Genomic DNA, 27,963 nt, shown 5'->3' on the forward strand with positions numbered 1-27,963 from the left:
GAACCACCGACCCTTCGATCATTGGCCGACATGCTCAACCACCTGAACCACTGTTGCCCCATTTTTCTAACATCAAACCAACATCAGTATTATCTGATATGTGATCAATTCATCCCTTAAAAATAGATATTCTGCTCATTTTAACAGTATTTGTTAAATTATTGTAATTTGTACATAAATATGTATGATGCATGTTTGTTTTTGCTTCCCTTTAAACTGATAAATTAGCCTGTTAAGTGTAAACTTTTTTGGCCTAAAGTATTTAAAAAACTTTATTTAATTAGAAAACATTTTGGTTTATTTAGAATGTCAAAAAATAGTTAAGCAAACAACATAACATTTAGTAATTTAAATATATATATATATATATATTTTAAAGGATAAAAGTTGAAAATGTGTGAATTCTGCAAGCATGGCCTTTTTTATTATTTGTTTTTTCAATGAACAAATAAATGCTCAATGAGTCAACATTTGCTCTCTTTTTTTTTTTTTTTACATCTTTCAAAATTTGTCATATTGCCTCATAGACAACAAATGCTTTTTACCTACATACTGGTTATCATTTTATCAACTACTTAAATTGGAAAAAATGTTGCTTGGAAAACATTACATATTTATTCTTCACCTGAACCTTTAATATTATTTTTATTTGATTTCCATCCTTATATTGCTGACAGTGACAGAAAAACATTCAAATATTCTAAACTTTCTTATAGATAGTTTGAAGGTGACATAGCGTTGTAGATCATGTCCCTTCAAGCACTGGATACATTATTCTCCCATATTCTACTAGCAACTGTTTTCAAATTCCACTTTTGGCATCAAGACTCTGACTTTGATCTAAATTCTACTTGGCAAAGAATACAACTCTGTTCCTGTCTTTGACTCTGTGCTCTTTCTCTCCTTCCTTTTTCTCCTGTCACCCTGTTTTCTGTCTCTGCTCCAAACGCTGTCCTCCCTCCCCCCTCAGGGCGGAATGATCGCCCTTCTGCTGTCGGTCCTGTGCCTCGTCCTGATCCTGTATACTCGCAGGCGCTGGTGTAAACGCCGCCGCATCCCTCAGCCTCAGAAGAGTGCCAGCGCAGAGGCAGCCAATGAGATCCACTATATCCCGTCGGTGCTGATGGGAGGTCAGGCCCGTGAAAGCTTGAGGAACTCTCGGGGTCAGGGGCCGAACTCCAGTGGCACCCTAAGTATCCGAGAGACACCGATATTGGACGGGTAAAAGATGATTTTGGGTTGATTTTGGGGTGGAAGAAAGACTTAAAATGTTATGTAAATCACTTGATAGTGATTATATAAAGCAACCGACTAAACAAACTCTTTTCATCTTATTTGTATAAAACAGATAATTTATCATCCTTTTATGTTTTCTTTCTTCCAGTCTGGCATATTAACACCAAAGCTTAGCAACTCACTATAAACTCTTATCACATGTGGAATCTGTTTTCCTTCATTAACCACTCTGACATTTACTATAATTGAGACAAGTCGTGTGAAGCCAATTGATTTTTGCAGGTATGAATACGACATCACCGACCTGCGCCACCATCTGCAACGGGAGTGTATGAACGGTGGAGAGGAGTTTGCCAGCCAGGTCACACGCACCCTGGACTCCCTACAGGGCTGTAACGACAAGAATAATATGGACCTTACTCCAGGTAAGCCTGCGGCCCAGATAGGCAAAGGATGAAAGAAAACATGCAATGAAAAGCCTAAAAACTGGAACTACCTACCAAGTAGAGCAGCGGTCCCCAACCCCTCATCCATTGGACATTTGGTCCCAGGCCACAGAGGAAATACCACAAGGAAAAAAATGCTTTTTTCGCCGCTTAATTTATAATCTGATTCTGAAGGGAGTTTTATTTTGGAAAACGACTGGATTCTCCTCACCACATCCAACCTATTCTTCAAGCTAAAGTTAGTGCCTGATTTTGTAGCTTCCACTTTGGCAGTTACAGGTTAAGGGAAATATTTAATCACATTTTTATAAATCTTTTACAAATTCTAGTGTACAAATAAAGTTTAAACCAAATGCAAATTGTTTTATTGTGGATGAAAATAAACTTTACCCTCAAAGATAAACACACTGGATTCTAAAAAGCCCAAGAGGACCTGGTGGCAGACAAGATGCCAGCAAAAAATCATTAGATTTCAGAGTTGTTGCCACTTTTGTCAAAACTTTTTTTAGTGTTCAGGATTATCTTAAAATGTGTCAAAAGAGCATAAACCCTCTATTGAAGGATATTAACAAAAGTGTCCAGATTTATAAAAATGTTAAGACTTTTACATTGAAGCTTTAGCTCCAGACCATGTCTTTACATTTGCCCGCAGTTAGCTTCACTACACGGTCAACATGAATCTGCTTATTCTTTTCTTGAGAAAAGCGGCTTTGCGCTGATAAAATATTACTTTATATTAGCAATGTGTATCATATCGGTAAAAAGTATTGTTTATCGGTGCAGAATCGCTTTTCTCTGCAAATTATCTAGTTTGTGTTGATCGTGTAAAGAGTTACAGTATGTCAAACAGCACTGTAGGTTTTGACAGAAACACCTCAGGTGGTAATGGTTCAAAGCTTAAAACACACACAAAAGTATCCGTTTTTTTTAACAAAACATAAGAGTATTTTTCACCCAAAATGTGCGGTGGGAGAGGAGAGAAGGATGTTTTGGTCTTGGACTTCCTTCTGGCTAAGGATTTTCAGCCACCATCTTTTCTGCCACCAGGTCTCACTCCTTCTGCCTCTCATAAGTTGGTCTGTCTGACATTAAAACAGTCTGTGGCCTAAAAACAGTTTGAGAACCACTGAAGTAGAGGATTGTTAGAAGAGACTGTCGCTGTTGAGCTACGTTCACACTGCTCTTGACAACATGTGTTCAAGTGACCACTTTTAATAAAAGGCCTATGTAAACACACACACACACACACACACATGCACTTTTCAGGCATTCAAAACTCTTGCATTAATGTGTCAATACGCCCGTTTCTATGATTGTTTCAGTCTCTACACACATGGTCATTGAACGCACGTTAAAAGTTTAAAAGGATGCACTTTGATCAATCAGGGACACTGCTTTGGTCGTGACTTCCTTTCAATTCACAGAAGTGCCAACCGTTTGATTGTTGATCATGTAGAAATTAATAATCTTGGTTTGTAGCAGACCAGAATGATATGACACCATGTCTTTCATAGATCGGAACAGAGCTGTGATTGAAAAAGCCTGGCGCAATGATTTGCCAGATTTGCACTGCTTTGACATTTCACATCAAGCCTCTTCCAACTGTAGGTGACGGACAAAAGCCAGTAAGCCGTAGAAAAGAAAAAGACAAAGAAGCCCCTTCCTACTTGTTCAGTGTGAACAACATAGGCTAAACACGCTTTCTTAAACACGTGTTACATACCTGGTGTGAACGTAGCTTTACCCGACAACTCTCACTTCTCCTAGTTTCCAAGTTTCATCATTTTCTCACTTTTACTTTATGAATCTTTTGGATTGACACTTTTTAGTTTGAAAGCCATCTTTGTTTGAAAAACAAAAGAGAGATTGCAGAAGTGCAGCCCCAAACATAAACAATAAAACATTTGGGGTTTGCTTTTTTATGTCTCGGTGGGAGGGCAAACTGCCCAAGGACACACTGCGACCCACCCCGGAAATCTCTGTGGAGAAAGAATACAGGCTTTTCATCACTCCTCCCTCGCTTGGCAACAGTTGTGCATTTAGGTTCTGCTGCTCCTGTCTTCTTCTTTTAGTGTTCTGGGCAGCAATCTCAGGGGGTGGGGCGGTTGCTGAATCCCCTTTCCTCTTTGCTGAGTCGGAGATAAGAGAAGAACCAACAGGAATGAAATTATTCATAAGCAGCAGTGGAATCTGGACATAAGCATAAATATGAAAAACACCTGGGGAAAAAATTAAAAAAAATGTACAACTGGAATGTACAAATGTACAACATAAACAATGTTCCATTACACTGTGATAATATTAATCTAATCTTTCATTATCAGTTTACCAAAATAATTACTACTTACCTTAATACATTGATATCCAAGATGGCTGAACTCATCATTTCTATTATTATAAAATGAAAGTTACCTTAAATCTAACACATTTTTTTCAAGTCTAATCTGTAAAAGATATATTTTATTCTAATAGCACTTTCAAATATGTGTTTATTCACAAGTATTCTTGGTTTAATGGCACAATCTCTTGCTCATCTCATTAGAAAAGGATTATTTTGCCACTTGTTTTAAAAATGTTTAGAGTTGGAAGACAGCCTGCCAAATCGGTTGGTTTTGTTCCAGTTTTACTTGTCATAGTACAGACAAGCAGCCAAAAAAGGAGGAGTAAAGTAAATAAAAACTCTATGTACTGGTACTTTATAATCAAATAGATTATGTTTTTTTTTTTTCCATAGTAAGACGCATTTATTGAAATGGGTTGGAAAATGAAATGATAACTGGCCTACAATCATATAAAGGATGGGACTACCTCAGTTGTACAAAATGTTTTTTTTTGTAAAAAGACCAGTAATACATGTTTTTTTTTTTTATTAAGAATATAGGAGATCCTTTTAAATTTGTCTTTTTTGTTAAAACATTTTTTTTAAAGATTATTATAGATTAATTGTCATAATTGTTATATTATCATTAAAATACTTTTTTTCTGCTTTGATTTTTATTGATATTTGATTCATATATATTTTTATAATGGCAAAAAAATATATCCCATTAGGGGTTGCCACAGCGGAGCAACACCCACTGAGAGTTTTTTTTACGCCGGATGCCCTTCCTGATGCTATCCTGTATGTGAAGGGCACAGGGGAACCCAGTTTTGTGGCAGCGTCAAGGATCTTGTTTAGGTACCTGATCTAGATTAAGCTCATGCACGGTCAGGGGATTGAACCCAGGTTTCCTGCGTGGCAGCCCTACACCCAGCCCACTGAGAAATCCAGCCGCTTCCACAAAAAAATAGTAAAAAAAAAACAAGTATAGAAAAGGATAAAAACGTATTACAAATTTCTTTGTTTTTCTGAGGACATTAATTAATTATTATCTATAATTTTACTCATATATCTTTTTTTTTTAAATGAATACACACCAAAAACAAAACGGAAGGGAGTTAGGATTTAGGCCAAATGTTGCTGTAAGCTAAATGCTAATTTTCTTATTAGGAACAACCTGAAGAGATGAAGAAGGCAGGAAGCTGTTTGTGTTCACACATCCTGGTTTACTTAATTGATGTACAGACACGTGCAGGGATTAATTCTCTACAAAAAAAAAAAAAGATTCCACCTAAAGGCACCAGGAATTAAATTTGATGAAAATTCTGACTCTATTTGCTCTTCAGTTTGAACAGAGGGCGATGTGCAGACAGTGGAGGTCGGGTTGACTTTGCTGTCCCTTTTTGAAATTCTTTTATAGCAGGGATGTCTATGAATCACGAAAAAAAAAGTTATATATTTATATATATTTGTATATATATATATATATATATATATATATAAACTTACTTTTTTAGTATTTCTTTGTTTTAATTTTAATATTTATCACTTGACATCTTAGATTTAGGACTTCTCTGTCTTAAAAGTGGTGTTTTATTTTCCTTAAGTCTAAATAGTTTTTATTTCCTAATGCTTGCCTTTTTTCTAAATTTTGGGAGGCCTTTTTTCCTCTGTAAACGAAACAGCCAGGGCGGTTCTAGCAGTGTTGGGCCGCAGACGAACAATAAAACTGGTCCCACTGCAGTGATTCTAACAATCTTTTTTTTTTTTTTCTTTTAACCTTACCTAGGTTAAAAAGTCCAATAACTTCCTCATTGGTCTACTAGTAGACAGATTCAATGTCAAGAATCCAAAAGGTTTGATAAGCATTTAAAAACTGCCGTGCAACTGCTAAAATTGAACAGGAAATACATGAAATACAGCATTTTTTAGGATAAAAATTAAATGATTAGGAACAATTAAATTGCATTTATATAACATGTTAGTGGAAACATTTATTTTATTATTAGTAGGGTATGCATCTTATGACGGGAGGTAAGTCACTGCCTTCACCTGCCTCCCCTGCACATCGCTGGTCAAAACAACCGTCAAATCTGGAGAAACTGAATTCTTTGCTTGCTAACTTGCTATTGACTGGAATATTCCATTGCTGCAGAGAGACGGGGAGGACAAAACACTTTCATAGGATCAGTCTTCAGTCATTTCAAAGATCTTGAGTGATTTCTTTTTATTTTTAAACGCATGTGTTGAATAATAATGAGCAGAAAATTAATTTTAAACACTTTAAGTGGTAAGCTGGGAGGCCCATTCAAGTGCCTAAATTTGCCTAATGGTAGTCCGGCCCTGGCTGTGACTGTGCTAACCCGTTACACGACAGCCGTGTTAGCATATTTACAATAACACCCCACCTTGTTTGCAACTCGTTAAAAAAACAGACACTTTGACAGAGCGCCATGTATCTCTCAGAATTTCTTCAACATCAGTAAACACAACCTGAATTGATCCATGTATAAGGCGCACTATGGTTTTTTGGAAAAAATTAGGGATTTTAAGTGCGCTTTACAGTACAAAAATTACAGTAATTCTTTTTTTTAGTGTTACCGTCTTTTGTGGCAGTTTGTATTAAAAGCTCCCACATCAAGCCAAAAGCAAAGTTTTTTCTTCATGTTTGTGCAGAATGAAGTGGAAGCATTCACTTTGTTTTACTCATGTTTATCTCCTAATGGCATGCAGTGACTGACAACACCAAACTGGCCCTGATGAACAAATACAAGGACAACATCATCGCCACGAGCCCCATCGACAGCAACCACCAGCAGAACACGCTGCTTCCACACAACACCTCCACCAGCCAGCGCAAACGCCTCTCCAGCAACACCCGTGGTGAGCAGCGCAGCATTACACGGCAAAGAACACACACACACAAAAACACACTTACTACTACCATTTGTGTGCAGGTTTGTTTCAGGAACTTCAACCATTCAATGATTTTATGAAATTTAAATGACCATGAATGTGTTATTTTATTTTCTCAAGTGGGAACTCTGCATCTATTATCGAATGTGTTGAAGAAAAAGACAAGGACGTTTGTTGCCAAATCTATAGTGTATGCATTGTTAAAAATGTTCAGATTTTTTTTTGTGGTTTCAGGAATTGTTATTGACTAACACATTCAAACGAGAAGAGTTTTTTGCATTTGTTGTTACTGCAAACAGAACCAAAACAGACATTATTTTCTGTTTTTCAAATAAAATTAACATTTATATTAACATTTGTGACACTTTATATCAAAATCAACAAAAGGACATATAATAAAAAAAAACATTTTGTTTATTTTATTTTATTTATAATACGTTGGATTAGATAAGATTTAATAGTATTAGATTGAAATGTGTTGTTATTGCTTATGCAACAATTAAAAAAAGTCATTTTGTAGCTTGTAAAAGTAAAAGAAAGAGAAGAAGAAACTAGAAAAATTGCATTACCTCCGATAATGCATGTGTGAATGCATTATCGCGCTAATGCGGTTGTTGTAAATTGCGTAAATTGCTTAAATTTGCAGTAATTGCTTAAATTGTGTAACGTGTATTAAGTGCTTAAAGTGTGTAAAGTGCTTAAGTTGCATTAACTAGCATTAAAAGCTTAAATTGCGTTAATGTGCGTAAATTGCATGAAAATCGTAAAATGTACGAATACCAAAAGTTCGTGCATTAATGTCCTGAACGTGCTGAACGTTTTGATACCAATATTGTAAAAGTTTTAAGGTGCAGTAAAAAGTTTAAAATTTTCCCATTGACTTAACATAGGGCTGAAAATTCGCATAAATTGCGTAATATCGCGAAAACTGTAAAATTTGCGAAAACCAAAAGTACAAGCAGTAATGTCCTTAACGTGCTGAACGTTTTGATACCAAGATTGTGTAAGTTGCATAAAGTGTGATAAAGTTTTTACGTGTCAAAAAACGTACGGAAGAAGACACAAATAATAAGGAAGAGAAACAGAAACACAATAGTGTGAATGCATTGAATGCATTCACACAATTAGAACATGGAGGTTTCTTTTCAGTAGTTAGCCGGCACCATCTTGGTTTTGAACTCATAAGACCTTAAAAAAAAAAAAAAGTTGTATTTTAGTCCTGTTAGGATGAAGAACCAACAGCTCCTATGACTCCAGCCAGTAAAAGCTATAATAACACATAAATATATGGCCGAATAGATCCAAATAGTAGCCTTTTATAATTAAAGAGAATACTAAAAGAATTAAAAGCAGATATATAATTGATGAGTATTTTTTTTATTTTCCTTAAATTGTCAGATAATTAATTATGGAGTAATCCTTTTTAATAATAAAACTTCAAAAGTACTACAAATTAAAGATATACTAATATTAATATAATACTTAATAATAATATAATACTTAATACTTAAAGCAATAAAGACTGAGTATTCTTTTGATTTTAACTCTTTTGGTCAGTGTTGTCTTTACATCATTTTACACAAACTGCAGTTTTTAATTAGTTTTCAAATTATTGAACAAGAATTAAGCTATTCGTCTTACATTTAAGGTTAAGTCTAAATCCCTTTTGAAACAGGAACTAAACAGTAATATTTTTTTCAATTAAACTTAACACTGTAAAGGTCAAAAATGTGTTTAAATACTAGGCTTCTACGTTGCAGAAATCTGCATTTTCAATGTAATTCAAGGCCAGACTGTTGATTTGTGAGATCTTATATCTGCAATTATTTGTTAAAAAATATAGTAAACATGTTTTAAAAAAATAGATAAAAAAGGTAAGCTACATTTTAGATAATTCATGTAAATTCTGTGGACTATTTCTAGAATTAAAATAGGTTTAAGAATGAATTCAAATAACTGATAAATATTGAATGTGACATTCCCTTATACAAGTTTGTCATTTTGGTTTTAACTGTCAATAATTTTATATTTTTTATGTTGCCAGGGTTAAATCTATGTTTTCTGTGTGACAGTCTTGACTTAGCATCATTATCATCATCCTCATCATCAGCAGCACAATCTCCCTGTGTTGTGTTGCACCTCGGCTTGCAAAGGCTGGTGCAGTTAGAAACTAATTCACCAGAAACTAAGAACAACGGGGAACCAAAGAAAAAGAGAGAGGAGGAGGCAACCCCTAAATCAGAGCGAGATATTAGCCCATAATGATAAACAGAAGAAAAAGAAGGCAGCGACATTTTCAAAATGTCATTTTTGAAATTTTCCGTTGACCTCTGATCGTAATTCACTTCACACTCGGTTGCACAGATGCTTTCGGTTTCAGCCCAATTAAAAGCAATTCTGCAGCAAAAAAGGAGAAAAAAACAGGCATGGATTTAGAAACATTTTTTCTCAATTCTCAGCAAACAAAACTGTGTCGTTCACATTGAAGCACAATAAAGAAAATCCCAATATTGTTGCATTTTAAGCTAGTTTGTACTATAGTTTGTCAACTATGAGTTTGAATGAAAAACCATTAACAGAATTCATTGTATCAACAAAAATAAGTTTTGACATTTGGATCATTAACTACAGCGTTTCCAAAAAGATTCTGCTTTTTCTTTATGGCTTGGATTTATTTTCTCTGAACAAATTGTAACTTGAAAAAGCTAAAAGACGTACATGTGTTTCTGTCTGTCTGAGTCCCATTAGAGTGAAATTATGAAGCTAAATCCCACAGCAGTGATCAGAGTCAAATTTATATCAACAAACTTTCTTGTAGGGAAAGCATTTAAAGAAAATATGACAACATCCCATCTATGTTTTTTTAAATCTGGGTGAAAGATCACTGTTAATCACATCATTGATTTAAGAGACCTGCTCTGTTCATCTTTTGATCTATTTTTAAAGCGTTCCTAGTGTTTCTTTTATAATGATAATGTTTTTAGCTGTCGTTTTCTTGGACATAGTTTCTGGAGAAGGGAAGAAGTTCATTAGAAGTTTGCCTCTGAGTTGTGGGCGGGACTGCTGATGTGGAGTAAGGCCGCCTCCCCTTCCCCTTCTTGATGCTGAGAGTTCTTTGTTTACATTCTCTCCCACTAGCTTACAGCCCCTCACATTACAATCTTACATAGCTGACGCAACAAAAATCAATACAGTTTTGAGCCAAATGCCAGTTCGGATGACCGAAACAAAGAGATGTATAAATCAATTTTCATACAAGTGGGCCCTCCCATTACATTTTCTACTGAACAAATACAATATTTTTCAAAAGACATTTATTCATGCTCCTAGTTTATATAAAGAAATACTCAGAATTGCAATTTTAAGATTAATTTATTGCTATATGTCCTCCATCATCAACAAAATGCTACAAGAATATGATAAAAACAACAAAAACATGATTTTTCTTGGAGTAGATCTTTAGGAAATTGACTATTTGACCAAACTGTTTTGATATTTAATTGGGGAATCAAGGAATCTGCAAAAAAGCCAAGTCTGTAAAAGTAACTTAAAAGACAAGAATGTATATCAGGCTTTCTAGCTAAAATGTATACTGTTTTAGATACCTTCTTAAATTACATTATTTTTTTTCTAATGAAGGAATTATAATTAGTCATGAACCCCCAAGTTTGAACAAAAAAAAAGTTTAATTGTAGTGCAACCAAATTGTAGTTTGGGTTTCAAACACGTTATAGTTGAGCAGGCATGTAAAAAAAAAAACTGTAATTAAACTAAACCATCTTTTTTCCTTTCACCTTTTTTTGGATTTTTGCAGAATTTCCTAGAAATTCAGCCTTTAAATAAACTCTTATTAAAAAAATTGTCTTGAAACTTACCATGAATGCCTTTTGTTTGTTGCTTGTAGCTTCACAAGCTAATCCTCCAGATCAAAGCTTTTAAAATCAAAGGATGGATTATTTAATAATACATTTATTAGCATATAGATTTTTAAATTTATTTTCACTGTATTAATTCAGACTCTCCCGTATTTTGGTAAATCTTTAACTTGCAGGGTGAAAACTGTAGGTTTTTCTTCTTCTGGTGCTAAACACAAACACTCCCACACACATTCACACCTTTTAACTTAACGAGCTTCTTGCTACAAATTTGCATTCCACATAGCGAGCTGTATAGGGAAGAGCGGGCGATTAAGTCATCCTCATGCTGCTTTCAGGAGTTTCTGTTGGGTTTTCCAATCCACACTTTTCAAATTCGTCAGAAAATCCTCCCTCAGAAAACATGGAAAGAAGTGGTGCCTCTTTTTTTTCCTCTTCAGTGCCCGTTTTTACCCTACAGGCTACCAAGTTTAATTGTGTCGAGAGTTTGTTGTCAAGGAAATCAGAGTAGCAAAGCCAGAACACTGTATGCTGATTGTTAGTGCTGAGGGTAGCCATAATGAAACTCTGCACCCACTTGTTACCACACTGTACAATTTAGCAGTCAACTAAGCTGAATCCATGTTTTCTCATAAACCAACATAAGGGATAAAGTTTAACAAAATAAATAAATCAGCTGAAATAAAGAATAATATACAATGTGCAACATTTTCATTTTCTCACAGGCTTTAGCATAAACGAATAAACACATTTTATTTACGTGCTAAATAAAAATGAGGAACCACCTTTAACCTTACACATTTTTAAAAGGGTTACTAATCCATCAGACTTTGGTTATATTCACATCTGTGCATTTACACTAAAATAGAAACTCTGCAAACCCAAAGAATACTTTTCAAGTGATTCACAAGCACTCCTTGATTGCTTCTTCATTTATCTCTGATTTAACAACTTATACTGTGATTATTAAAAGAAGGTAACAACTTTTAAATCTGTTTTCTAAGCCAGATTTCCTGAAGATTCTGTAGACCTGATCATTTACAGGTTCTAAAGTTCACTTTGGCAGGCATTTCTAGTGTAGATTCTCGTCTTGATGGTATGACCTTTCTCTCCTGTTCTCTTCAACAGCACCAAACTTTCTGACTTTTGGAGCATCTTGTTTGCAAAACTACCCAACCGAAATCAATCTTCATGGTTTTCTTGCTGGATTTAGCTTTAGGTTGTTAGACCTTTTGTCTGTTCATGGTCTGTGCTTGAATAGAGTTTGTTAACTGGATAGCTTGAAGGGAGCAATATTTTAATTCCTTCATACCAGGTATAGGCAACTTCAGGCCTCCGTGGCCGCATTTCTGCATGTTCACCAACATACCCTGCTTTTGCATGTTCTAATTGTTTGGACACACCGTAACCAGGTAATCAGTCATGCTTGGATATCTCTAAATTATGAAGACACCGTGGCCCTCGAGGCCTGGAGTTGCCTATCCCTGCTCCATACAAAAAAAAGAGAAAACGAATGAAATAGTGGATCATACATCATCAAAACTAATCTTTGTCCATGTCTGGTCCATGTAAAGCAGTGTATGTACAGTAGTTTTTAGACTGTAAGTTGCAGACACCCAAAAACTACATGGTAAAGAAGAAAAATCATATATAAGTCACACGTTTGGGAGAACTTTATTAAAACTTTATTTGCAACCCTTGTGCTATTCTAGGCATGCTTACATTAAAAGTGGAGTCATCTGTATCGGTTGCTGCTTCCATAAATTAAAAGGGACTCCCGTGTCCCTGACTGGTTAAAGTTCAACTGGTTTGTCTTTAAATGCATGTTCAATGGCTGCACTTTTTGTAGGTAGAGCCTGAAAACTGACTTAAACACCTGCATAGCTACATATGTACACAAGAGTTTTGAACATGAAACGGGCATACATGCACGTTTACATAGACTTTTTATTGAATGTGGTCACTTGAAGGTGTGTTGCGGAGGGCGTTGTGCATGTAGCGGCCAAACTATGCAATAAAATCTTCGACTTGTACTCTGAAAAATACAATAATTTAAAAAGCTGGATGAGTGTGTATCTTTACTTCAATGTTCTTATATGTTGTTGTTTGTCCTTTTTTTCAATTATTAGGTATGTTTAATTTGTTCCTCTTCAGTTGCAGTTTTGTCCATTTTTTTCCTTTTTTTTATTGAGACAAATAAAAAGGGAGCTAATCCACATTTTCAAAGACTTTGTTGCCTGCCAAGAAACACAACCTGAACCTTTGTATTGAATTGTGCTTCGTTATTAAATCAGAAGTACAAAATGCATTTGAAACAATAGTGTCATCAAAAAAAGAAGAAAAAAAAAAGAAGGCCTCTTACTTGTGAAGTAAAGCGACACCAACATCTGTGCAGACAGATAGTCATGGCTGCCAATTATATTTACACAACATATTCATATCTTCAGTTCATGTTGTTGTGAAGCCAACAACATGAAAAGCGGATGAAGCTGCTGTTGTGGAAAAAAGTCTCTTGGTTTGTCTCAGCGACTTTGCTGCCAACTCTTTCCTTCCCCCTCTTTTGTTTCTAAGGGATCGTCTCCAGTTTAATCACTCACAGCCTCTTGGTTGGGGATTTTTGAAGCTCTCGTCTAACAGCGGCGTTTTATTACCGCTTGCATGTATCCAGCTGAGGCAGCAGACCCCGGCCATCCCATTCACTCGGCGATGATCTATCCGCTAACACTTGTAAGAGTGGCTTCAATACATGCCCTCTAAATGTGGTAAAATCCAAAGCTAAATTGCAGACAGCACATCCATTATCGGGATGGTGTTTGATTATCAGAGTTTATGCTGTTGTCATCATATCATTCCCTGTACTATATTTATAAGCCATTTAGATACCAGGGAGATAAGCATCAGCACCTTCATGCATGGCATAACACACATGTACATCTTATTCATGAGTGATGAGGATTAAATAATTTTCCCATCAGTTTTCATTTTTTACATTTTAATTTGTAATCCCAAATTAGGAAAACAAAACAAAACAAAACAAAAAAAATATTTGTGAGTTTGGATTAATATTAGATTAGCCCCTCCCACTGAATATTTTTTGACATTTATGGGGGTTATAGATAATAACCCCAGATCCTAGTTGCTGATGGTGGCTATGGGGCAGACTATACCAAACCATTTTAGGTGAAGGACGGGGTAGAAAAGGGCAGGCGAATCATCTAGAAGAGATAAAGATAACCACTCGTGAAGTTAGCAGGCAAAATTGTGATTAGCTGAGAGGAAAAGATGTGTACTTTAGGTGTGGGTTTAAAGTGAAGGCCTAATTGTTGTTAGTGTGTAGAGAATGGGTCTGCAACCTTTAACCCTTCTAGAGCCAATAATTCGGGTTGATTTCTCACTGACCACAAAGAACTAGATCCTTAAAGTCTTACTTTAACATTTAGAAAAATAAGACACTGATTTGTATTCATCGTATTCTTACTTTTATGATAAATAGTTTTTTGGCACAACATAAACACAAAGAGAATTTTTTTTTTCCAAAATATAACTTTTGTCAGAGAAACAAGACTTCCTTTCAATATAAAGGACACCCTGTGTCCCATAGATCACCTCAATGCAGCAACTGTGGTAGTAGATAGTGTAATGTCTGCATAGATTAATAAAACTGTTTATTTTATAATTTGTGGTTCATCTCAGCCACGAATGTGTAAATTTAACGAACTAAAATGCAATCAGAGCTAATTACGTCATATTTTTGGCAGCATAGGGGCTCTACTGATCCTTTAATTTGTTTAAAAACTAAAACATCTACTTTATAATCCAGTGCGCCTTTATTCTGGTTGTGCTCACTGACCTCCAATTGATTTTCTGTGGTTCACAGCAAACAGAAATCTGTTCAAATGTTTTAGTTCGGCTTGCGATACTGTCCTTCAACTGTTTATGAATGAGTTGAATAAAGTTTGTTACTTTACTTTTTTATAAACTTATTTTCTTTTTAATTTTCCAGTTACTTTTTAAAATGTAAACTTTTAATTTTCCTTTAATCTCTGGAGCCGCAGGTTGCAGACCTCTGGTGTAGAGTAACGTATCAACCATTGACTGTAGAAGCAATGGACAGTTCAACCCCTCCCCTCTCGTGTTCCAAATAAGAAGTACCTGCTAGTTCCAAGAAGATCAAATCCCATAGACTTCTATTAAGAAATAGACAATTATTACTCAGTTTTTATATTTGTCAGAATAACTATTCTTGCTTTGATACCTCCTTCTTAACGTCTTCTTTCTAATCCTGACTTTTTTAAAGATGTTTTTTTTTTTTTTTTCAAGTTATTCAAGCTAAAAACTGACCAATCAGATGCATCAATAAAATCATGTGGTGCCCACTGGCCCCCACCTCAAACATTTGATTGACAGTTTCTCCCGAGCCAGATTTCAGTGGGAGGGGTGTGGACTTTGAACAAGCTCACTCATGATTGGTGACTGTAGTTCCCCTATAAACGTAACTCAGACCAATCACTGTCGTTGGATTTCAAATTGGCGGTAGACGTATCAGGAAACCACATTGACAGATTTGGCTTGATTTCGTTAGAGCCGGAGCTAAGGCATTTTCTATGGGTGATGTAAGAACCTCACTTGTCCATTGTTTTCTATGGTCTATGGTAACAATTTAGCATACCTTGAAATGAGATAGATCTTTGTGATTGAAACTGTACCTTCACCCATCACCTTATCCTAATCTTACCAAGTTTAAGATTAGCTGATCTGTTCTTTTTTAAAACTTCATGGGGCCTTCCAAAGATCTGGTATAAATCTGTGCTTCTATGCATTTACTAATGTTTAGTTTGTCCATCTTTTGAGTTGCAAACTGCTACTAGTTTGGGTGTAAAGTTTTTACTTTTAGGTATGTTTCGTTTGTGGAAACTGTTGGATTTCATTGACCCACCGAGTAGTAAGTTCATGGCTTTCTACTTTCATTTATCTTCCCAGAGCTTTGTACTTTTCTGGTTTTGAACTGTTCTGTGGGGGACTGTGTTTTGTGAAACTTTTATTACTCTAATCTTTTTTTTTTTGAGCCATCTGGAATGTGATATGGTCAGAAATCTCAGCATGCATTCTGCTCGTGTCTATTTCATTTAATTGCATACAACTACATCTATGCAAGGTTGCAATTATAACCAGCATTTAACACTGACTCAATGCAGAACTTTGAAGTCATGCAAATAAAATAGCTAGTTTTGGTTCTGACAGTCATTCTTTGTCCACAAGCAACATAACTACATTAGTGAAGCAGTCTCAGTATTAAAGTTTAAAAATGCTGGGGATATTGGTCTTTAACTGAAATGTTTTAGCTAAGCGTCCCACCCTGCTACAATGCAATACTAAATTAAAATGGAATTCAGAATTTTGTGACTTGAGACACTTTTTCTGAGATTTGAACTGCTTCTCTTATGAATCCACATTTCTGTGCACTAAATGTCCAATACCTTTTATCAGTGTTGAGTAATAACAAGCAGGATGTCCATCTAGTTGTTCTGTTCAGCCCATCATCCACCACCGCCATGAGCTTTGATACTTCAGTCTTGTTGCATTGAATGGAAAAGCCAGTTTCGCTTTAATTTCTGTCCTTATTAATTTGAGGGCAAACAGGCCCATGCTTTTTGTCTTCACTGGAGGTGTATTTCTGTGTGAATCCAACAGCGGGTTCAACTTTCTTGAACCCAGATGGGGACTCTGGGACGGAGGCAGACAGCGAGCCTCAGCTGGCCTTTTACACCGATCCAAACCGCAGTCGGCGCCGGAGTCGAGGTATGAGAAATGGTAACGCCAACAGCGCTTGGGGCTCTGGGGGTAAGGAAGACTCTACACCTACAGAGAATTTATCCCGCCGATGGCTTTGTCATTGTCACCAATGACAAGCTCATACAACCATTTGGTGGTGATTGTCGACTCATGTTTTTTGGCTTAATATTGAAACACACAGACTATATATTATGTCAACATGTGTGCAGACTGCTGGTGAGCATGTTAACTGATCTCAGTATACATCTGCATACAATCTTGTTGAGTGACATCAAACAAGATCGGAGATCAGAAGTTGGAAACACAATACTTGTTGCATCTTGTGCTATGAAGATTTGGAAATAATATTGCAAATATTATTTCTAAAGATGCTGGTCTGGAGGGTAGCACTGTCGCTTCACAGCGAGGAGGTTCTGGTTTGAGCCCCGGTTGGGTCCTTTCTCTGTGGAGCTTGCATGTTCTCCTCTTGCATGCGTGGGTTTTTCTCCGGGCACTCCGCCACAGTCCAGAAACACGCTTTGTAGGCTAATTGGTGACTCCAAACTGTCCTCTAGGAGTATGTGGTTGTCTGTATGTGTCTGGCTCTGCAATGGGTGAACCCAACGTTTACCCTAAAGTGGCTGGGATGACTTCCAGTAACCTTTATGAACCTGAAGTTTAAAGCCGGAATAGAAGATAGATGGATGGCCCCTACGCTATTGCTGTCAAAGTGAAACCGTGTTGCACGTTTTATCTGTCATCATGCCACATCTTTGCTGCTTTGATATGCAGTAATGTGGAAGGGAGCTACAGGAAAAAAAAAAAAACTATTCTAAAGAAAAGAAGCCTTCAAAATAATAGTTGCTGTCATAAAGCGTTACAGGCCTTAACAAAGCCTCCAAGCCAATTATCCCTCCGTCATGTGCACAGGTGTCACAAACATGGCAAAGCCTCCAGAAGTGTAGCCAACACCTTTAATTGGAACCGCGTTGAAGAATAGAATACGGCAGTTGCAACAAAACCTTAACCGTGTTGTTTAGATCCAGAGGACGGATGATTCATCCTGCCTGGCAAAATAATTTATTGTCATTTATCTCTAAAGGAAATGAGATAAAAAATTACATCGGGACATTTTGTGAAGTAGTAAAAAATGCAAAAATAATGTTAAAAATATAAAAAATGATTCCAAAAAAGGTCAAATGCCCACATAGAGTTTCTGGGTTATTTGCTTGATTGGACAAATTAGCCTTCAAGGTAACACAAAAAGTCAGCTTTCTTCATGAGTCTTGTCTGTAAAATAACCTTGGGGTATTTTTTTAGGAAAGCTCTTTGAGTATAACTCAAAAGCAAAATTGTAATGTATTTTCTTTTCTGTAACGTAAAAGTAAGCAAAGCATGAGTGCCTGCAGTCAAGGTCAGAGTGTGTTTCAATGAGCGTGCACGCGTGTGTGCATGTAAGCATGCCCCTGCAGGTATGAGGTCACATATAAGACCTTCTCTGGAGTGAAAGAGATAAGGGAAGACTTTTTAGTTCAGCAAAGAGGAGAGAGAAAAAAGAGGGAATGTTGCATATTTAATATTTGTCCGTGTCTTTTTTTCACATACATCTTAGCAAGGATACTCAAACCCTGTTTAAAGTCCCACTCTGATCATCTTTTGACCTTTTTCAAAGCATTTCCAGTGGTCTTTTAATTGTGATTATGCCGTTTTTAGGCAAAATAATAATAAAAAAAAAACAGAAAATTTTCTGATTAGGGTTTTCTAGGACATAATTTCTGCAGAGTGGCATAAGTTCATTAGTTCATTCGTTGTTGGTGGGACTCTTGGTGTGGAGTAAGCCCGCCCCAACTTCCATACATCCGTCTGTTCACACACTCTCCTGCAAGCTTACAGCCCCTCACAAGCTCAACCTAATGTTACCGTAGCAACATCTTTGCTAATGTCACAAATACAATTGCCACCAGAATCTTTAAAATTTCATGCCGCCGTCCGATTAATTTGAAACTTGTCGGTGTGGTCATGAGTGTAGATGGCAGAATGGCTCCCTTTTTATTTTTTTTTGCGCATCGTACAGTCAAATTTTTGACCAAAATGTGATCACCCAACTGTTGCCTTATTTCACAATGGCATCATCCCCACATCTCACTTGACTGCCATCGCACAACCTCAAAATGTGCCTGGGTAGCCACTGACCAATGTCAACTTTTAGAGGAAAATAGTCCAGTTGCCATTAAGTTGTAACTTTCTTCTAAAACCTCTATGGCCGCCTGCTGAATGTGCTGAAAAACTTGCATTAAGGTCACAGTATGGTGGCATTTTGGCAAATGTGACTGTAGCCTAAACAGCCGTACAGTTTTGAGCCAGATGCCGGTCCAGACCGGAAAACAATCCATAAGAAAAAAGTGGAGAACTCGTGGGGAACTCATGGCTTGCAGTAGTTGCTTCTACATCACTAACAACAGCTTTTTCTAATTGTGTGTTTAGGTCTACCCCTGATTCAGATAGAATTATATAAAGAAATACTCAGAAATGCAATTTTAAGCTACATTTACTTCATATTTATGTCTTCTATCAGTGTAAAAATTCTACAAGAACATGTTAAAAAACCCCAATACACAATGTTCATCAGAATGGGTCTTTAAAGTTAAATGTTATGTCACCTCAACTGAGCCATGCTTGCTATAAATTTGAGTATTTATGTTTATCCAAAGCTTTTTTTTTATGTGAGTTTATGGTTTTGTGCAATTCTGTTAATGTTTATTGTGTGCTGGGGTTAAGTGGGGACAAAAGCAAGACCTCTACATCACCGATTTTTCCCTTTTCTTCCCATTCCCCCCTTCCCTCTTTTGTGTTTGTTCCCTGCAGCAGGTTCCCCACGGAGTCCCATCAATAAGACCACCTTGACTCTGATCAGCGTCATTAGCTGCGTGACCGGCCTGGTTTACTCATCACACCTGTCCTGCAATCTCTCCGTTCGAGTAATTCTTCATGTGCCGGAGCACCTCATCGCCGATGGTAATCCTCCACCAACAACCCCCAACTGTTGGAAGCAGCCTTTTTTAACTCCGCCGTGTGCGTTTTCAAACCCCCGGGATGCTGAGCTTGTGTTCTCCTCGGGTGGGGGTGTTTCAGGTCACCATACCTCCCAAACTTCCCTTTTTTTTAATGCCATCTGTTTGCAGCCAAGCTTTTGATTCAGTTTTCTTTTAAAGTCAAGGGTAAATGCCAGGTTGACCACCGGTTCGCTAGGCTTTTTTTTCTCTCCATACGGATGTGGCCTTAAAGCATCAAAGCACATTTAGTCTCTGCTACAGAGATACCAATCTGTTACATTTTCCATCATACTTGTTTATATGTTGAACCACCCTGTAAGGAGTTTCAGTGCATCAGGTTAGTGATGTGATGTTCTGAGGCGTCACAATAACAAGGCGGTCATGTAGAAATGTTGCAGAGTGTGATAAGGTTCACTGATCTGTCATTCTATTCCAAACACTGCTGTTTTTCTCCATTGATGATTACTGGCTTGCCAGAGGACATTAAAATTCTGGGGATGGGGGTGATTTGGACAGGCGTAGTAAAAGATGGCAATTTTTTCCAGTTAAACTTAGAGAGTGATATTGATTCCCCTAACTGTCCTCACAGCCTCGTGAGACTTGATTTGTATTCATGCTGAGACAAATGAAAATGTAGATTTTTTTCTATGGTTGAAAGATGTCAACAGCTGTGCATCTGTTGCGTTTAGATTCTCGTGGAGAAAAACGTCCTGCTTGTGGAGAGTCACACTGTTGTCACAACGGGATGGGTAATGAGGTTTGCATGAGGCAGAATAACAGTACAGACAGCATTTGTAAACAGTGTGCGTACTAAACATTTTTTGGTAGCTTTAATAGCCTTTTTTGAGACTTGGACACAGTGTTGCCAAATAGTGTCACAGTCTTTCAGGCCAGAAGTCATCTGAGAAATGCCAGACCCAGCAGAAAACGCACAAACCCTTCTGTGACCGCGGACCACAGGAAGAGGGGGTGCTATGGAAGCAACTAATCAAAAAATACAATGTAGAAAGCCGGCAAAAATCCAAAAACAACTATTACAATTCATCCGAAAAAAAAAAAAAATCCACAAACTTAATTAAAACACCACACTCAACACCCTTAGGAAAAATTCAGTGAAATTAAACGGCACTCACAGGGGGGCAGGAAAAACAGGTGTGCACAAGTATGAGAATCGTTTAAATGCTAGGGGCTGGGCGAGCATCTGGGGCATGACAAATTGGGTCAAAATCCTAAAATTCACACACGCAACAACAATCTCAGACGCAAGTTGAGTCTCCATTGGTATAATCCTGGCATGTGACTCAGGGGCAGCACATTTGGTTCACTAATTTCAATAGGTGATTGGTTGAAATTTATTTAAAAAACGAAACAAAAGCCAATCAAATTGACACCAAACCCAACAAAATTATATTTACCCACCCAAAGCAAGTTTCAGCTGAAGTCAAAACTGTCCAATCTGGCAACACTCCTTTAACATTTTTTTTCAGAAAAAAAATACACAGAAATGCAATTTTAAGCTCAATTTTCTTCATAAATGTCCTCCATCTTAATAAGAACATGTTAAAAAAACAAAAATGTAATTGTCCTCTGAGTGGGTCAATTTTTTTAAACCTAAGAATAGATTTAGAAAGACTGCAGAAAAAAAGACTATCATTTGATAAAAAATAAACCAAGTCGCAATCTTTTCTCGTTAATTTTGGCATGCAGTAGGCAAGTGCTGCAGTTCCACCAAAAACCAACAAAAGCAGGTTGCAAAAAGAAGCCATTTTCTGCTACTTACTATGTTAAAAAGTCAGATTTTTACACTAAAAATAAATGTATTTAGGTCTTATTTCTATTACATTTTTTATCTCTATTGCTTTGTTTCCTATTAAAAATGCGGGTGGGATTAAAATATTTTTTTTTGTCTAGTTTACATTGTGTTCTATTTGAGGTTCAGACATTACATGAGTAAAATTAAGAGCATCTATTTAAAAAAAATGCATTTAGGGTTTGTGCACAAAGAATGATTGATTGTGTAACTGAAAACAATACTCAGTGTTATTCAAATGAAAATCAAGAGTTTAAGAGGAGAGCAGGACAATTGTACAACCATAAGGACATTTGACCAAAGATTTTAGTGCATAAGGGAAACAATAATATTTTACGTGTTTGTGAAAAAATGTAAATGCAGTTGACAAAACAACGATAAAACCACATAGGGGTTAAGAGAAGCTGGAATATGTAAGACTATGAACTGAAAAAAATAACAATCATAACAAAACCTTTGCATATCAGACACATGGGAAACCAGCAGAGAAGACGCCTCTGACCAAAATGAGTTTTAGGTACAGATAACTGGAACAGCAGGACACAACACACTAGAACTGATAGAAGAACAAGGCACACACCCCCACACACAAAAAATCTCGCTCACAACACAATTTATTAAAAAAAGAAAAAAAAAAGAATTTGCTTTGTGTGGTAAAATTTGCCTCACATAGTTGTTTATGTGGGCTCTCAATGCCAGCAGTCTCAGCAAAATTCCCATTTTTTTCTATGGTAATATTATTGACAGTAAATGTTTTAATCATGACATATTTTATGCACAACGGCAGTATTTCCTTATAAATACAATTCTGGGTTGTTTGTGGGACTGTTGAGACAGAGCAACCCGCCCTCCTCCCCATCGCTGAGAGCACCGTTTGTGCGCTCATGCGCAAGGTTATAGCCTTAAGCTAACATTAGCAGAGTAAAAATAAAGACAAGCAACATTGGATCAATCCAGTCGTACAGTTTTGAGCCAGAATCTCAATTAACTACAGCACGAATGTTGAACGCTCATCATGTCTCGCACACCTAAGTGTGTGCGGGCCAAGGTGCGTGCAGGGGGAGAGAAGACTTTGGCACGCCTATTTCAGTAGCTGTGCCATTTGTTTAATTTAGTTCAATTTATTTATTTATGAGCATTTTATAGCATCTGTTTTTTTTAATCCAATGGAATTTGAAATAAGAAATACTCAGAAATACAGTTTTAATCACACATTATTTTATATAGGTCCTCTACTAAGAGAAAACGCCACAAAAAACACAAAAATACAATTTTGGAATCTAAGAATTGGTCCTTAAGAGGAAATAAAAGACAGATTTTTTAAGTTTGATGAATTAAGGGCTGAGATTAAAGCGAAACAAAAGAGTCAGAGGAAAATCTGTCAGCAAACTTTTATTAACTGTGTTCAAAGTAATTCTAGATCGTGTTTGTAACATGCTACACATCAGCCACGTTAGAAGCATTAGCACATTCACAAAACCTGTAACTTCCAACATGGTTTGCATCACAAAAAAATAGACTAAGACCAGTAAAACAAACATTACTGTGATTATGCTAACTCCCAACCTTGTTGGTAAAACTTAAACAAATACCCACAATCTGACACTTCTTCATGTTAACCGCATTAGCATATGACAGAGCTTGTGATAACGATATCTACTACGTCATTATCACGAGAAACCAGGCAATGTATTTCTCATAAGCACTGGAACACTGAAAATGTGATTTTCATTGGGCATCACCACATATATGCTTGTAGATACAGAAAAAAACACTCATTCATTGTTCTGTGAACATGTAGATGAGCCTCTCCCTCCATCTAGTCATCTGGTCGCCTGCGCTGCTGCAGCTGGGACAGTGACTAAAGTAACAACTAAAGTAAATTATAAATGAATTATTTCTTTATTTATTTATTTTTGGGTCAATATTTCCTCTCACAAGCTGCTTTTTGAATTGTAAAAAAGGTTAAAAAAATTATCTTGTCATAATGGTGTCTGGTATCTAATAACAACATCTACTAACTAGTGAAAATGACATCTACTATTATGAAAACGACATCTACTATGTAGTGATAGCAACATCTACCATCTAGTGATTACTGGCTTTACCATCTTGTGATAATGACATCTACTATCTAGTGATAATGATATCTACAATCTAGTGACAGCAACATTACTATTTTATTTTAACAACATCTACTATCACGCTAGCATGATGGCAACATTTACATCTTATCATGAGAGAAAAAAAAACTTGTTTTCTTGTGATACAGTGATAGTAAATGTTATTATGAGAAAATGCACTAAAAAGACACACCATGATCCACTTTACGACAGACAGCTGAAAAAGAAAAAATATCTAGAAGACTTGTCTGGCTTTGGGGGTCATCTGTGGAGAGGAAAGAACAGCATGACTAAGAAAGACAACAAACACCAAACAGCAAGCATGTTGTGCCAGCAACCACAGATAGAGACCAGTGCTCCCTTGGTGCTGAAGAAGCCTAACGAATAGAGCACAGAGCACACACTGCAGGAGAGAAAAGAGGCTTTGAAGGTACTGTTGTGTTCATAATCAAACATAGCATCCGTTTTAATGGAAATTCACTGTTAATTCCTTCGGCTAACAAATAGGTTTTTTAGTTAACTGTAATCTATTAACGAAAAACTGAATTTTTTGACATAAAGATGGCAGACATACTTTCTGATGTGAACCTCTCGGCCAGAAAATTAGCACATTTGAGTTTGTTTCAGGTGGTATTTTGTATTTAAGATCAGCTTTCTCCACTAAGAAGATGTTTTTTTTTTTTAGAGCTATCTTTTATATACTGGCTTCCAGTCATATTTATAGAAGCCATCAAAAGCTTAGGATGCTGTTGATGATGGGGTTCTGTGCTATAAGAAAGCTATGATCAAAAAAGATAGCACAGCCTCTCGGAAAGTCTCTGAGAAGTCATTAGCAAATATGCAGTGATTCACTACTTTAAAAATGACTGGTTTGTTAATTTTAAGGAGATAAATGAAAAACAACTTTATTTTTAATTATTAGCAGTTCTGCTGTCAAACCTAGAGAGGATGAGTTAACACAAGTATTTGGTTGCACCTTTAAAGGTATAAAAATAAATAAAAAAAAACTTTTTGTTTGTTCCTTTTCAGCACCAACTCAACTAAAGCACAAAGAGATTAGTTTCAAATTAAAACGAAACATTTCAACGATGGGAATCCACCTTGATTATCCACAATTGCAGCAGCGGAATGTTACCCCGGGGCTCAATAGCTTTCCTGTGCTAATCACAAACAGCTGAAGTGTACACAGAAAGCAAACAAGGTTGGAGTGGCATGAATTAATTCTGTCTAACTTACTAGCAGTGGTGATCTTGTTAGATTGCTTTATGCTGAGGATAACTTGGTTTATTATGAATGTATGGCGTTGCAGTAATTCACTAACATTTATTAGCCGTAAATAAAAATGTTGATCTGCAGCTTTCATTTATGTAGATGTTGCATTTTTAGACCACTATACTGTGAAAAATACTCTAGAGCTTTGATTAGCTTTAGATAATTTTTTTTTGGTTATCATCTTTGCTGGCTTTAATATAATCAAATTAAAATTATTGTCATTCTACAGCACTCTTAGAGACATTTGCTCTTTTTTTCTTACTTTATTTTTTATTTACCATAAGTGAAAAATGCCTTTTTTGGCATCTTTTTAGTTTAGTTTCAAATTTTTTTTAAGATGAGCATTAAAGCCTTGGCTTACACCAAAAAATATTAACAATAAATAAATAAAAGCAAAAATAAATCAAAGTGAGAACCAGCAAATGGCCGAAAAAAAAAAAAAAAAATCAAATAAAGGAAACCCAATAGCCAAAGCAATGAATTACTTGGCAAACACATAGCTGACCTGATGAAACGAGGACCCTGTTTTAGCCTGCTACCATTAAACTGTCACATTTATGTTCAAAGATGGCAGAACTGTACAATCTTGGACTCAAAGCAGAACAAAGTCACAATGTTGGCAGCACCCTTTTCTTGTTTAATGCCAATAATGTTGTCATAAAAGCAAAGCACGGGGGACAACTCTAGTTAAAACTGTACCAGTGGAGCAAAATGACAAAGTGAGGGAAGGTCAGCGCATGCAGTGATGGTTAACACTCCTTTAAAGACCCACTCTGATCGTCTTTGGATCTAGTTTAAAAGTGTTCCCAGTGGTTTTTTAACATGAATATGCTGTTTTTAGCTAAAAAAAATGTGTTGTTTTCCCAGACAGTTTGTGTAGAGCAGCAGTAGATCAACAAAAATTCACTCTTGACTTGGAGGCGGGGCTGGTGGAGTAGACCAACACCACTTAACCTTCCATACTCCCTGCCCAGTGTATTTTTTATGTCACAAATAATATATTTTTTAACGTAGTTTTTCATCTGCTCCTGATCCACAACAATTTAAATAAAAAGCTCTCAGAAATGCAATTTTGAGCTTCATTTTTTTTAATTTACACCTCATCATCAAAGAAAAAAAAGGCCACAATAAAATGTTAAAAACACAATTTTCATCAGAGTCTCTCTTTAAGATTTGAAAAATGCTGCAAGCTATGCATTAACATTTTTTTTCCCCAAGAAGTGAGTCTGTGTCTGTAATATTTACTGGAATGGTAACGGTCATCACTTCATCTTCTAGACTGCGATGGTGTCAACTTCACATTTGATGAGTTTAGACAAGCCAGGAGATGATAACACTTGTATTAATAAAGGCATGTTGACATCCTAGAATCCACGGGAAAAACATTCAGATGAGTAGATGAAAAACAGGAAATAGCAATTCAGTTTATAATTTCTCGAGATCAAAAACAACAAGTGGAAGAATCATATTTCATATGCAGGACAGGCATAGGTGGTTACAATAATCCTTTTTTCTGTCCTTCGCAGGGTCCAGGTTCATTTTGCTGCAAGGCAGTCAGTTGGATGCTTCAGACTGGCTCAACCCGGCCCAGATCTTGTTGTATTACCAGCAGAATGCTAGCGGACCTTGGGTTAACGAGTTGTGTGGACGTCGCCTGCTTGATCCCTGTGAGCACCAGTGTGAGCCAGAGACAGGTAAGCACACTATAGTAGTTCAGCACAACACTGCAGATCATTAGAATTTGCTAAGTTTTAAATTGAGTTATATTTGAGCTTATTAAAATCTGGGTTCATGTTCAACAGATTGAAAAGAAAAGGTCCAATATTTAAACATTGAAGGACTCCCTGTTACACAGACTGATAAAAACACATTGACCTAAACCTTTAAGATGCACAGCTGCTTCTCCAAATTCGTTTGGATGATATTAAACAAGTTGTGGATCATTTCTCTTTGAAAATCCAGTCAAAGTTAGACAAAAGTATTTAATTGAATGTTACTTGTTTGATTACGAATGTAATTACGATTTTATTCTTCTAACTTATGTTAACGCTAGCAAAGGCTTTGGGTTTGAGATGTAGATCTTTTCTGACCAGTTAAAAGTGGCCTAAAGTTCCATGCTCGTAAAAGTAGGACAAATTTCAGTGTCTCACATTGAAGTAAAGCTAATTAGTGTTGCAATGTTTTCTTCTGGGGTCAGTGATCCACTATTCGCTCAGCTGTGGTTCTGACGTTGCTCCCCTTTGCTTTTGCTCATAACTGTGTCCAATCTCCAGGAAATTATATGTAATAAAAAGGATCAACCAATCCGGGACTCAACTTTGGGCACTTGATGTGTTCAATGACTCAGTCAGTGAGTAGAGTAGAAATCCAACATGGAAGATGGATCCGATCATTCTTGTTCGGAACTTCTATCCATTTTCTTAACCCACCGCATCCCTTTCAGGGCCACAGGGTTGCCAGAGCCTGTCCCAGCTACTGTTAGCTGAAGGCAGAGTACAACCTAGACAGGTCACCAGCCTGTTGCAGGGCCCATAGGGCTGGAGTGATCATGCCTACTACGCCGGCCCCTATGAGGCCAGTTGGCGGCACAGCAAGTCACCAAACTGGGTCACAGAGACATGAAAACACTGCAGAGAAAGCGGTCGTCACTCAGACGCAACTCCTGCAGCGGGAGTGAATCCCACCGTACTGGGAGAGTCTCTGAACTCAGACATGGAGACCTGATTAACAATGCTTTTGTAGAACTCTTCAAAAATAAATAAACCTGATCTCGCGACATCATTTGTGTCTTCCATGCACTGTGAATGAGACATACACAGTTCCATGTGGTGATCAGGCTAAAAACATTTGGTGATAGCTCCTCCCACACGTGTCTGAGGCGTCAAGTTTACAAACACATTTTTGGATGGGTGGCAAGCAGTGAGTTTGACATGAGAGGCGTCTGACAAGAATTTGATGCACGAATCGTGCATGGTGTGAACTAGGGCTGGGCGATAAAACGATAATTATCGTTATTGCGATATTACTTTTTTTCGATAGTGAAATTAATCTATTGCGATAAACTTTCGTGTTAAATAACACGGGAGAAAACCCCGGAAAAGCCGCGCTTCTTCTTCTTCTACGGAGTGTCTGATTCTAGG

General features: G+C 36.7%; 1 protein-coding gene across 6 annotated transcripts in view; it reads left to right on the forward strand.

The window, feature by feature from the left end:
* astn1 (astrotactin 1) overlaps nucleotides 1-27,963 on the forward strand; it is a 373,519-nt gene that overhangs the window by 92,622 nt on the left and 252,934 nt on the right. Inside the window, exons 3-8 of one of the 6 annotated variants that reach the window (XM_024273426.2) lie at nucleotides 971-1,221; nucleotides 1,519-1,661; nucleotides 6,736-6,885; nucleotides 16,485-16,634; nucleotides 19,431-19,580; nucleotides 26,350-26,517. In XM_024273426.2, coding sequence (XP_024129194.1) covers nucleotides 971-1,221; nucleotides 1,519-1,661; nucleotides 6,736-6,885; nucleotides 16,485-16,634; nucleotides 19,431-19,580; nucleotides 26,350-26,517 — 1,012 coding nt within the window. The remainder of the gene's footprint in view (nucleotides 1-970; nucleotides 1,222-1,518; nucleotides 1,662-6,735; nucleotides 6,886-16,484; nucleotides 16,635-19,430; nucleotides 19,581-26,349; nucleotides 26,518-27,963) is intronic. The other 5 variants (XM_024273427.2, XM_024273428.2, XM_024273429.2 and 2 more) reach the window with 5 other exon arrangements.

The sequence above is a fragment of the Oryzias melastigma genome, linkage group LG17 (genome assembly GCF_002922805.2).
Source record: "Oryzias melastigma strain HK-1 linkage group LG17, ASM292280v2, whole genome shotgun sequence".
Taxonomy (NCBI): Eukaryota; Metazoa; Chordata; class Actinopteri; order Beloniformes; family Adrianichthyidae; genus Oryzias; species Oryzias melastigma.